At 36.3% G+C, this 13,246-nt stretch overlaps 1 protein-coding gene across 1 annotated transcript in view; it reads right to left on the minus strand.

Annotated features, from left to right (window-relative positions):
* Positions 1 to 1,534: 1,534 nt before the first annotated feature.
* The window catches only part of LOC135690726 (protein fantom), a 40,752-nt gene continuing 29,040 nt past the window's right edge, over positions 1,535 to 13,246 (minus strand). The window contains exons 34-40 of the mRNA XM_065208366.2: positions 11,193 to 11,313; positions 9,893 to 10,086; positions 6,892 to 7,087; positions 5,432 to 5,516; positions 4,812 to 4,893; positions 3,095 to 3,137; positions 1,535 to 1,681 (exon numbers count right to left, since the gene is read on the minus strand). Of these exons, the coding sequence (XP_065064438.2) occupies positions 1,599 to 1,681; positions 3,095 to 3,137; positions 4,812 to 4,893; positions 5,432 to 5,516; positions 6,892 to 7,087; positions 9,893 to 10,086; positions 11,193 to 11,313 (804 nt within the window). The 3' untranslated portion in view covers positions 1,535 to 1,598. The remainder of the gene's footprint in view (positions 1,682 to 3,094; positions 3,138 to 4,811; positions 4,894 to 5,431; positions 5,517 to 6,891; positions 7,088 to 9,892; positions 10,087 to 11,192; positions 11,314 to 13,246) is intronic.

The following is a 13,246-nucleotide window of genomic DNA, read 5'->3' on the forward strand; positions in this document are numbered from 1 at the left end:
TTGTGGTATTAAATTGGAGGCCAGTGGTACAAAAACGGGCAACGGACAGTAGTAAATCATAAACATTATTCAATTGTCACATTTTAAAGAATATCAGCTAGATCCTTCAGATTTGAACAAAGATTGATTCAAGCTGGAATCAGAGACATCGGAAGATCTTTTTCCTTCTCATAAAATAAATTAAATTTCCATATTCAAATTCAGCCTACCTATTCCCTTATTCCGAAACTGTACTCAAACGCTCTACGTCATTGTGAGAGTGTTCCAAAATGATTGTATCGATGACCACTGCTTTAAATGTACTAAAAGGTATCAAAAATATCGGCGCCAACAGTTCCCAGCAACACGAAATAGCAAAAGTCTTTACTGCATTCCATTTTGATACAAACTTTTGCAAGTGATGAAGGAAATAAAGCAAACTTACAATCCCGATGCTACTTTGAAATGCCAATTCAAGTCAAATATGTTCTTAAATTTGCGTTAAACAGTTCTTGGTCAAGGCGTTTCAGAAACAAACAATGTAAACTCTGTAATAGTTATCCCTTTATCATCAAAGCTAATGAAAAAATCGAGAAACCTCATTTCACTATTAAGAAATAATTTTCGGAAATTGGTTCTTTCAACATAGAATCAATAAAACTTTTGTGCATCACTTGCTGTTTCGTTAATATAAATGGCAGAAAGGGTCTAATAACAAGATTTTTAACTCATGGTGAACTAAATGATGAGAAGTAATTGTAATTTCTTCAAGATAAAGGATTTCAAATCGATGATAAAAGATAAATGTTTAAACATCTAATTCTTGTTAAAAGAGGCATAGCACGATGAAACAGTGCCTTTGTTCCAATGATACAGTAAGACTTTGTGGTTCAATCTTTTTTCATGGAAATGATAACCATCACAAGTTCTCTACTGAGGCTCCGTTCCCTTTTCTTCATTTACATTTTCGTCTGTTTTTTGTGGATATCCAGCTCAAAGTCAAACTCATCTGTGGCTTATAGCGCTTGGTTTTTGTTATCCATTCTCAAAAACCTCCGTCCTTGCTTGATTCTCTCTACCCTGGGTGCCAGAGCCTCAGAGAGTCAAAGGATGAAGAACGGGGGAAAGGAAATGCGAAGGAGAGGTAGATTCTCTCCAGAAAGTGGACACACTCACCGAAACGTAAATTTTTCTCGCCATTTTTGGTACAAGAACAGTGAAGTGTAAATGGAGCTTACTTGACACGAGCTTTGCAAAAATTAATCTAAGTTACTCTTATAAATTTCTCTTATTTAAGTTAAGCCAGGAGGAAAGTTAACGAGATGCAATTAAAAAGGAACCCGAAAGAAGCATAAATAGGCAGCTATGAGAAAAAAACAAAAAAGTTTATTAGGCTTGGTTTTCAGCAAAAGAAATATGTGTAGTAACTTTTTTCCCGTAACTGCATGATTATGGGAAATTCTCAATTCGATGAGTTTAAAGAAAGTACTGAAAATGGTATTTCAAAAAAACCGGGTCACTTTTGCAGAAATAATAAAACGAGAGACATAAAAGCTTGATATAAACATATTTACAATCTTCTGTTCTATACAATACCCTCTATTCACAAAACTTTATTATCATTCATACAAACTTTGCAGAGCATCTAATGCTTCAACAGTCACTGTCAGGGTTCCAATTAATTCTCCTTGCAGATCTAAAACTGAAGATATATCATAGACCTTGAAAAACATCCACTTCAGATTTTTGGAAGGGTATTAGTAGATGCTGTTCTTTATCAAATTAACCTGACAAGATGAAATGATTTCAAAGGTTTTGACAACAACTACAAATAGGTCTTTGGTAGCATCAAAATTTAAACCATCGAGGGAAATTGTGAAAAAAGTCACGAGACTTCAGGTTAAAATGTAAACGAAAAATGGAAAATCGAAAAAAAAATATTAAAAGTAGCATCTCTTATAACAAATTTTGCCGCTAAGGGATTAAAGAATAGATATTTTCATTCACATGGCTACGATGATGTAAACTGATGTTATTAGTTAAATCTTGACAAATGCAAATCAATTTATAATCAACTTGGCTTAACTGCCGAACATGATTTTAGTCACGTGGAACGCCGAAAAACTCGTCACGACACAGTGCTAAGCCAATTTATTGGGAGGCGACCTTTGAAGAAGGTGACTGTTGTAGAGAGGTGACAGTTGTAGGGAGGTTACTGTTGTAAGGAGGTGACTGCTGAAATGAGGTGAGGAATTAGGAAGGTGTCTGTTGTACGGAGTTTACCGTTGGCGGGAGGTGACTGGGGTAGGGAGGTGACTGCTTAAATGAGGTGAGGATTTAGTAGGGTGTCTGTTGTACGGAGTTTACCGTTGGCGGGAGGTGACTGGGGTAGGGAGGTGACTGGGGTAGAGAGGTGAACCTTGTAGGGAGATGACTGTTATTGGGAGGTTACTAGTACAAGGCTTTCATTGCAGAAAGACGTCCGTTATTCAAGGGTGCTTCTTACATAAAGTAATCTCTTCAATTAGGTTTAACTGTAGATCAAATTGAGGACCAGTATAACTAATTGTTTTTAAAACCTACGAGTAGACCGATGCTCATCTTCAGGTCACGGAAAACTAGAACTCCACGTGCTTGGATATTTTAGAGAACATTATGTAAACAGCATACATTAAAACTATTAAGAAAGCACTTCCCCAGACAATGAACGTGATTATTAAGGGCAGCAATAACGTCGTGAAACCATATGTGTAATGGGTAAATGGAAGAATGGGAGGAGCAAAAGAAAACAATGCAAGCCAAAGTGAGGAAATCAATACACATTTTTCACAAAAACATGACCCATCTGTGTACATCTGTACTCAATCTTCATCTACGTCAGTGTACCCACGCAAAGTGCGTATGTTCATTAGCTTTTCCTCAAACAAAAAAGTGAAGTCTAGTTTCAAAAACGTAGGTAGGGCAAGGGCTGATTTTTATTTAGTGGTAGAAATCAAGAGAAAAGCCAAGTTCATAAGGAAAAGGTTTCTAACGTGGGATGAGCTTACTTAAACAGAATTAAATTTGCTCGCTAATGAAAGAAATTGATGAAACAATGAAGTTTGTAATGACCTACCTTCTATATCTTCATCGACTAAATCACGACCCTCTCTGAGTATCTAGAATAAATATCCTCAAGATGAAAGTATGTAACCACTGAGATTAATCAATAAAACTATAGCTTACATTTAAAAGCGATTTCTATGCATAAGAATTCGATAAAGGCTTGAGGAAGCAGAGGTGAAAATTGTTTATCTTAAAAGCGTTGTTTAACTTTTCAAAATTTCTTTACCCAGTTTATAATTTTCAAAAAATTAAAACACAATATCATAAACAAAACGAATAGCAACAAAATAGCGAAAGATACACACTATAAAATAAAGACACAAAGATGATAAAATAAACTTATAAAAGGTTCAAAAAATGGGTGCGGTGAAAAAATTGGTTTTTAGCAAGGGCAAAGCAATACGTGCAACTTTTCCCATTGCAAGAGCAAGAAACTGAAAAATGAATGAGTTTCTGAGCATCTTTTGAAAGTAAATTTTGCCACTGGCGAGCCTTAGATGGAGAAGGAGACAAAATTTATGCAAACCATGGAAGGCAAATGGCTTTATTTCTAAACACCTGTTAACTCGACAGTTTTCTAATAATGATTTAGAGGCTTGATAAAGTTACAGATTTGCACATGATGACTCGTATACACAAACTTAATCATATACACATCATATCATATCATATACACATCATATCATATCATATACAACAAATCATATACACAAACATTATATCAAATGTTTAGGAGATATATATGGAGGCTTTAAAACAGCTTTGATGGCATAATCTAGCAATTCCACAAAAACTGCCTTATAATAAAAAAATGACAACATAAGGGACCGAAAAATAGCTAGGCATCATAACGAATCTGTAGTTGATAAACTAGAAAACGGAAAGTTATTAGCAAAGTTCAGAAAAACCTGTCATGAAATATGTTTGAATTTTAGATTAAAGGTATCGTAAGACTAACGTGTTTTTTCCTACGATTTGATCTGACATACAGTAAAGGCAGAACGACAAATTCGCGAATGACCTCTGTTTTGAAAATGCGTAAGAAATGTTGAGCTTGGACATGCTTGTTTTGCATGTTTGAGCTTGGACGTACAAACCAGCGTGTTTTGCAGATATATACAATGACATGCTTGAAGGGAAGTTTACAACGTTTGCGCTGAATGTTTAGCTTGCTCTGCTAATAAACTGCTGACTATTGCTGCTATGGCTTTATATATTTTTTATGAGAATTTTCTGATTATGAGCTGAAATGGAAACCTTCTTGTTTTAATGTCATAAAGAGGTATTGAGGCACATCAAATCATGTGCAAAAAATGCGAATTGGTCATTCTTTTGTTTTGATTTCCTGAAATGCTGTTCTATGTTAAAAAGCTGGTTGATTAAAAAGCAGTAAATTTCTTAGGTTATGCGAAGGCGGGTTTGAAGAGATGCTTTAAGCACTCAAAGAGTCTCTACTCTCTATCCATGTTGTATAAAATATTTTAGAGTTTAATTAGAAGAATAAGTATAAATATAAGATTTGGAAAGTATAAGACCATTTCCAATTGGAATTGTTGGTCTGGAAATCTCGCTCTGGTATGAGCATGACGGAAAGGAATCTTTATACCGAGGTACCTAAAGTGCAAAATAATTTCACCTTCCTGTCTTTGCAACTACAGTCGGTTTGGGCAGATGCAACTGCTGATTCCAAGAGACTAATCAAAATCTATTGAGCAAGTAAGAGTTACCTGAATGAAGTCAACACACGCTATCCCAGCATCCTCGCATATATCACCATCCACGGGCTCTGTGACGACGCTGAAGTATAGTCTACGGAAAATATCGATCAGAATTTTGAAAGAAGCATTCCACTGAACTATAGAATGTATATACATATCTAAAACTAGATAGGCGCGAAGGAAGACGGGACTATGGCTTGGTTTCAAAGAGACTGCGAGTTATAGGAAGACGACTTTGCCATTGGTGGTATAAGTGTTAGTTGATTCAAGGATCTTTCGCTAAACCTGCTGTTTCCTAGTAGTTCCATACATTAGAATAACAATTAAAAGAATAATATTTAAACATTGACCCTTTTGTTGATGAATTCCTACTGTTTGAAGAAAACCAATTATTTCAAACATTAACGAACTTATATCAATTAATATGTAAAGATTTTCCTAGAGAAAATGGTTTACAACTCTTTCAAATGGTTTACAATGGTTTACAAGGGCTACAACTCTTTCTGTTTACAAGTATTGCCTACGCAACTAAGGTTGGCGACCATAAGAGATATGGCAATGAATTGCAAAAGACTTGACATTTGATCATTTTTCACAAGTTACTTCTAAAGTGAAAAATGTTGACTTACTTCCCTTCTAATGGATGTTCCGGCATTAGCATACTCATTAATTGCTGATGTTGGTATTCATGCGTCTCGTTGTCGACATAGAATACTAGAAAAAGCAAAACGACACATAGAAATATAAGCAGACCTTCACTTTTCAGAAATCAAATACACAGCTTAATAGAGTACCATGATGATAACGTCACAAACATTTATTTTTAGAATTTTCAAGTTTAGACAATTTAACGTAAATTTTCGAAATGCCCCCCCCCCCCTCGAATAAGCCCCCCTTCAAATAAGCCCCCACCTTAGAACTACAAATTTTCAATAAGCCCCCTCTCGAATAAACCCCCACTATTACCGTAAACTCTCGAATTGGACCCCTCCATTTGATGATTTTTGCCATCTGAGGTTGCCTTTGGCGTTTTATTGAATTAGCACAACAAATTCATACTTTTGGTAGTAGTTAATTAAATGCTCATAATGAAATTTCTACTGAAATAAACGAGGTCTTTTAATAATGTCTTCTTAGTGTCTACTATAATTTTATAAGCCCCTCCCCTTCGAATAAGCCCCCATCTAAAGATATCAAAAATAAATAAGCCCCCAGGGGGCTAATTCGAGGATTCACGGTATCCCAAAAGAGCATTATGAAGTACCTCTAAACGTGCAAAATCAGTTGTAGGTGTTACAAACTGGCTGAGATATGGCCACACAAGCACAGGCTCTTTCCCCCATCAAACCTCTTGGTTCATAACTTTATGAACCAGAACAACAGGAATCCTTTAGCAAACTTGAAACTTTCTATTAGCCATATCTCACCCAATTTTGAACATATCTACTTTATCTTGAACATCGAGAGGTATTTTATGCCGTTCTATTGCGGTCCAAATGTCCTCTAAAAGTATGATATCTTTTTCAAACCACATTCCGTAAAATTGTCTAATGCCACCTTTTTAAATTGCTTACAACATTGGTCAACCAAAGTAACAATCTTATTGCTCAAATGTCTAGTTAATATAATAGTTCTTACTCTTTGTCACAAACCTACGTAAAATCCACGTACCAGGTGATTGATAGCAAAATCGTAACTTCTAATCGACAAGAAGGCCCTTACTTGAAACCCTTATCTTGGAATTTATATTGGTGTGTAGAGCAGAATGACTCTAAGTTGCAAATTCGCGAGTTTTGCGCTTAATGCGATCAACAAGCAACTTTTTTAGTACTTCTGTTCTTTTTCAAAGTGAAATGGATATTTTCTTAGGCAAAAAGAAAAAAATAACAGTAAAAATCCAAGATTCCAAACTTTCTACAAAAAGGCTTTATTAAGCCGAACTAGATAACAGACATTTATGCTTTAGAAAAGACCGCGCTTAATAGGGACGCACCATAGTAAAAGATTCTAAATTTGCAATGCAGGTAAGGGAGAAGCGCAAAATGGCTGTCAAAGAAGGCGGCAGTATCAACATGAAAACTAAGGCTACCTTTCTTGAAGTTGTAATGGATTGGCCTATTCGGCTTCGGTAATGGCAAAGAATCTGGGGTTTCCAGTGATGCAGGGTCTTCGTCCAAGAATCTGTACGCGACGTAGAGCTGCATTTGATTGTCCATACTATACACCGCTGCATTGTCATAAAGCATCAAGCTGCCAACTTCGATGGTCACTACCATTTTTCTCTTCTACAAAATTGTGAAAATTATTAATGGGTAAATAGGCGTAAATGAAAAACAAGTCTGGCGACAATCAGCGGACCCGAGATATATTCTGTGGGGTGCTTGATCCAAAATAGGCAATCATTGTATGTAGTCATTAAAAAAAGACTGTGAACAATTTTTTTGCGGTACAGAATTTGAAAATGGCTTTGAAAAAAGCAAACATTTTACAACATACTTAAAGCTTTTTCGTCTGACACTCCTCAGAGCATAAAACGTCAGAATAGGTTCCGAAAAAACACGTTTGAAAAATATATACCCAGTTGTGGATCGAAATAGGCCAATCAGAAAAACGCAAGCACAAGACCGGAGAACAGCCTCCTCGATCTTGTAGGTCTAGAAACACTGTTAAAACAAGTGATTCTGCCATTGGTCAACATCTTTTAGACAACCCAGATTGTGCAAAACTCTATAATGACGACATGTTTCGGATAATTGGCAGAGCCCGGTCGTCCTTCCATCTAGCAGTTTTGGAGTCAATCTACATAAAAACGAAAAAGCCGCCATTGTGTAGACAAAAGGAGTTCGTTTTCTCTCTTGGACTCCATTGGTAATTTTTCTTTAGGCTCGCGGCACTGATTGGTCAACTATACCGGTCTTGTGCTTGCGTTTTTCTGATTGGCCTATTTCGATCCACAACTGGGTATATATTTTTCAAACGTGTTTTTTCGGAACCTATTCTGACGTTTTATGCTCTGAGGAGTGTCAGACGAAAAAGCTTTAAGTATGTTGTAAAATGTTTGCTTTTTTCAAAGCCATTTTTAAAAAAAGACTCTTCACACTGGTCCAATTCGAAATCTTATCAGTGAACTGGACTTGATATGATAAAGCCGCCAATCAACAAGCGGTCAATCAGATAAAGAGTTTTGATTCCAACTTGCTAAAATCATTATTACACTTCTAGCATCTTGGCTTTTTCACAGGCCGGATCTCTAAATGGCTCCAGTTCCTTTTGGCTGACTACGATTCCTCTTATACCCGTTCCGGTTCTTTGAGGCCTGTTCCGGTTCTCTGAGGCCTGTTCCGGTTCCCTCAATTCTGTTCCGGTTTCCTTAGGCTCGTTCCAGTTCCCTTAGGCACGTTCCGGCTTCCTTAGGCCCTTTCCCGTTCCCTTAGGCCCGCTACGGTTCTCATGGGCCCGCTCCGGTTATCTTGGGCCCGCTCCGGTTCTCTTGGGCCCGCTCCAGTTCTCTTGGGCCCGCTTCAGTTCTCTTGAGCCCGCTCCGGTTCACTTAGGCACATTCTAGTTCTCGATTCTTTTTTAGGCAGAGTCTGGTTCCCTTTGGCCAGTTTCCCTTAGGTTTTTCCAATTATAAGATAAGAATTTCTTCTTAGGCCAGCCCCCTTAGGTCAGTTTTTTGCACCAGTTTCCCCTCAGCGGAATCTCAAAGCAAAGTCGTCAACAAAGTCACGTGAAACGTGTTTTTACTAATACGAGCTTGCAACAAATATGGCTCAGAAAGCTCAATTTTCGAGCTATTGAAACTGAGTACCGATTATGGGGCTAATCTAAAGTCGGTTCTATGGTCCAAGATAAGAGCGCGTCTCATTATAGCTCTGCCTTGTTTTATTTCAAGTTCGAATTCAACGGGAAAACAGAAGACATTCTATCATTGCTTACAAATTCACTCTTCAGACACCTTCGATATGGCTATCAGACAAAAACCACAGCAGAGCATTTTCAATATTTTGAATCGATTGTTGCAATATTTTATTTTCTATATAACATAATACTTTCCTTTAGAGATTGAAATAGAAGCATGCAACTCTCCTAACGATAAAACCTGTCGTTCTCCAATCTAAAAAATTATTCGAGATCTATAAACACCTGTGACCTTGCCCAAACTAGAAGACAAAAATTTCTTCCAAAGAGGCTGCAAGAAACCCAAATCCTGTTTTGAGCTCTTGAAAAATCATCAGATAAAACAGTGACTTTGCAAAAAAGTGACGTAGAAGAAGCCGATTTGAAGAGCGTGGATAAGAGTAAATATTCTTGAAATCACTAGCCGAAATTCTAAGAAGCCTGGCTTAAATAACCTTTCATGTTTTATTGCTAATCTGTTATTGAAAAGGGTTTGAGTTATCTTTATTCATTGTTTAAGTTTCCTCGTACTGAAAGCGAGTTCTTTGGAAATTGTTTCATAATTTATCAGAACAGCTGTGAAAGAAGAATACTACCTCCGGAAAGGGAAAGATATCGGCACCTTTTAGATTACTAGTGCTATGTTCCCTTTAGATTGAAGGAGAACATACTATAATATTTTCTGAACTATACAATCGATTTGGCAAACCAAAGCACAGTTACCAACGTAAATATATCACTTAAAGGCTTCTCTAAAACATATTCCAGAGAAAAACAGACTATGGGTCAATACAATAATTCCAACTCAAGTGGCTTTTCGGGCGATACTGACTCGTAGATTATAAAATAAAACAATGAAAATTATCGCAAGTTGAAGCTTAAAAAGTTTAAGAACATCCGTAAGCATAAACCCAGGCAGTGAAGTAAACCATAATGTCGCCTAGGCCCTTGCTAAAAACAGCAGATATTAGGATATGGACAGTCAGTAGGTGCTAGTCCTCCAATACGACATGAAAGATATAAGATGTTCACGTCAACAAAACTATTGTTGTTAGAATGAAATAAAGGAGAGCCTTTCCATCGCCATTTTTCAACCCACCTGTGGAGTCTGCTTCTTTCTGCCTAGGGCACGCAAAGGATTGTTGTTAACAAAAACGTTTAAACATCGAAATGTGACAAGAAATACTTACGGACGAGGCACTTAAAGCTTTTGAGGGCGCTGATGAAACTACAACACCCTCACTGTCACTTGTTTCGGCACTGTTAATACCTTCCTGAGCATTTTCTTGGAAGGAGGTATCCGATCTTCCTTCATTATTTTCATCAGCACCTCTACTGGCACCAGGAACAAAAACAACATCATCGTCTTCCAGAGAAACATCATCTAAACAGATCAAAATAACAGTACTTAAAGCCAGGGTAATAAGAAGAGTTATCTCCGTCAGAATTTGCATATCTTGGAATTTCTCAAAATGTTCACGTTTGCTTCAAAATTTACCATCAACAGCCTCCTTAACATTTCATGTACCGTTCAAACAATCCAATTAAATTGATTTGAAAGAAACAGCTTGCAATGAAGTATTTTTAAAGAATCTAAAGGGCGTGCTCGTAAAAAAATTTCTTGAGGCTCCTCCCTCAGCCCCCCCTCCCCCCAATTTTGCTCCGCTCAATATTTTGACTAGATCCGCCCCTGCCACCCTCCCTGCAAGAAGACTTAAAATATGGTATAATCTTGATATGTTATCTTAAAAAGCTTGTCAAAGGTATAGACGAATGGGTGTAATTGAAAAAAATAAGCATCGAACACATAACCACATGTTATACTTCCTCTGAATAGTGATCAAAATATTAAGTACTTAATGAACATGACACTTGATATCTATCAAAATTTCAAAGTTCCATGTGCTGTAATTATAAATAAGGGCAGGTGTGGCGTTAGGAATCAGACAAAACTTCGTTGACCATCTCACAGAAATGCTAATGCTGATAATTTGCAAAATCTTGCCGCAAATAATTTTATTTTTTGTACTTGTATGTTGTAGTATTAGATTTCTAACAATATTTGACTGATCTTTTACTGCAGCGCTAAGCATGGAGTTTTTCAAAATGTGTATGCAGATCATTCGATGTCTGTTTTTTTTTAAAAGATTCAAAATATCGACTGTTCTCGTCCAAATTTAAACATCTAAGCTGTCTGTTGCCGACGGGGTGTCATTTCAAGAATGTAGTGAGAATTTAGCTCCGCTCCCTTTCACCCCAAACCGCCACCCTCGACTAAAGGATTTTTACGAAGTATGAGTGAGACTGAATGAATCTGTTTTTCTGTATCTTAATCGATGATAGCTGAAAAGAGAAACAGGTACTGCAGCCGATCGTTTATGCTTGCCAGATGTCTGGTTTATGCTAAACATCGAACCTCCAAAGTAGACAAAAACTTTAGATCTTCAATCAAATTCTTAAAACATCATTCAAACCACAAGCCCTACTGACCTGAAATAGACTCCTCAAACAGAGTGTCATTCCCGATATCTTTATTCAAGGTAGGCGATGCCGGAACATCAGGCGCCTCGACAGTTCTTCTCAGTTCTTCTTCCATTAAGGCTTCGTCGCTCTAAAACAACAACAATTATGTGATCAAGAACTTTGTCACTCAAATATTAGAGGCAGATTTATTTTGCGTTATAGATATATCTAACCATACCTCAGTGAAATCAATTCAATTCAATGGAGGCAGTACCTATCTTGCGTTCAACAAAGTGCTACATTATGGCTAAAGCAAAATACCCTTAAAATGATAAAAGACCAAATGTGTCGTTCCGTTGATTGTGTATAAATGTGCGACAAATAAAAAAATTAAAACTATTTTTGGGGGCAAAAAATTTGGCTTTGACAAAAGCAAACGTGGTTATCTATATTTTCAGTTCCTAGATCCGGGTATATATTTATTCCGGCTTAAAATTTTTGGAACATAAACACCTTGAACGCATCTGACGCATTTAAAGTTTCATTAGTCTATTTATGTCTATGTCATAAAATGTGTCATTTTTTTAAAAGCCAAAAGAAGAAGCCAATTTTCTAATAGACTTCTAGTGACAAAAAATATCCATTAAAGGAGTACACGATTTGTACAAAACATAGTCATTTTTGGCAGAAATCTAAATTACCACTGTGAAGATGAAACAAAAGCAGGTGAGATGATTTGCAACTGTTCGTTGATGATCCTGCATTTTCGTCTTACACTCATTTCGAAAATTTAAGCTAGGCCTATCTGAAGAGGTATTAAATCTCAGTCTAGCTTCACGATGTTCTGTTCCAACTTAAAGAAGCATTTGTTTTAAAAAGCAAACAACATATTGGACTAAAAAACATTACTTCCTTTTATATATAATTATGTAACTGTTCTTAGCTTTTTAACTTGTAATTTAACTTTGCTTTTAATTTAAAGTTGAAGAGCCACACTTGTAGTGGATATGCCCGATTGTACCATTTTTATTATTATTATTATTACTATTATTATTATTATTATTATTATTATTATTATTATTATTATTATTATTATTATTATTATTATTATTATTGCAGGCTGCAAAACATACCTCGAAGAAGGCCGTTACACATGGCGCCATAACTCTGCATTGAACTTCCTAGCACAATCTTTAAAAGCTATACCTAATTGCTCTCTTTACGCAGATCTTTCAGGTTATCTCTCACCCTCTATCATAACAGGAGACTCTTTCCGTCCTGATCTACTTCTAGTCACTTCTGACCATCGACTATTCATACTCGAGCTTACAGTAGGATACGAAACTAACTTGGATGTTAATGCTAACCGCAAAAGAGAGAAATACTCGAATCTCATTCACAGCCTAAGCTCAGCCTATTCCTCTATCATGTTTGTTAATCTTTCTATCAGTTCCCTAGGTATCTTTGGTCTCTCTTGCTCCTCTTTCATCGACATGTGCAACGCTCTAGATATCAGCGAGAATCATCTCCGCTTCATGATCTCCAAACTATCCAACTTAACTATCCGTACCACCTATTACATTTTCTGCCGCAGAAATAAATCTTGGAATAATCCTGAACTTCTTCAGTTCTAACGATCTCTGCTACTGACGACTTCTAAAACAAACAATGACGAACATACTTTTTCCTTTTTTTTTTGTTAATTTCTTTTGTTTGTGCTTGTAATAGTCTTTTTCTTTGTAAACCCAGGCTAGCCAATTGCAAATTACCTTTGTAATAGTGAAATTTGTAATTGTAGTTTTAATTGAATTGAAAATGAAAAGTTTCCATTATTATCATTTTTATCATTATGTTTATTATTATTATTTTTTTTATTATAATTACTATTATTATTATTATTATTTTTATTATTATTTTTATTATTATTATTAATATTATTACTATACTTATAACTATTATTAAGAGGTGTAAATTTGCTATTTTGGTTCTAAGCGTTCCATATAAGGCGATGTTGTGCTAACACTCAGGGTTCAAACCTCGGTACCCTTAATGCCCACTCCCGCACATGCCTGGTCCACCTG

The sequence above is a fragment of the Rhopilema esculentum genome, chromosome 4 (genome assembly GCF_057945365.1).
Source record: "Rhopilema esculentum isolate cy_ngs chromosome 4, ASM5794536v1, whole genome shotgun sequence".
Classification (NCBI taxonomy): Eukaryota; Metazoa; Cnidaria; class Scyphozoa; order Rhizostomeae; family Rhizostomatidae; genus Rhopilema; species Rhopilema esculentum.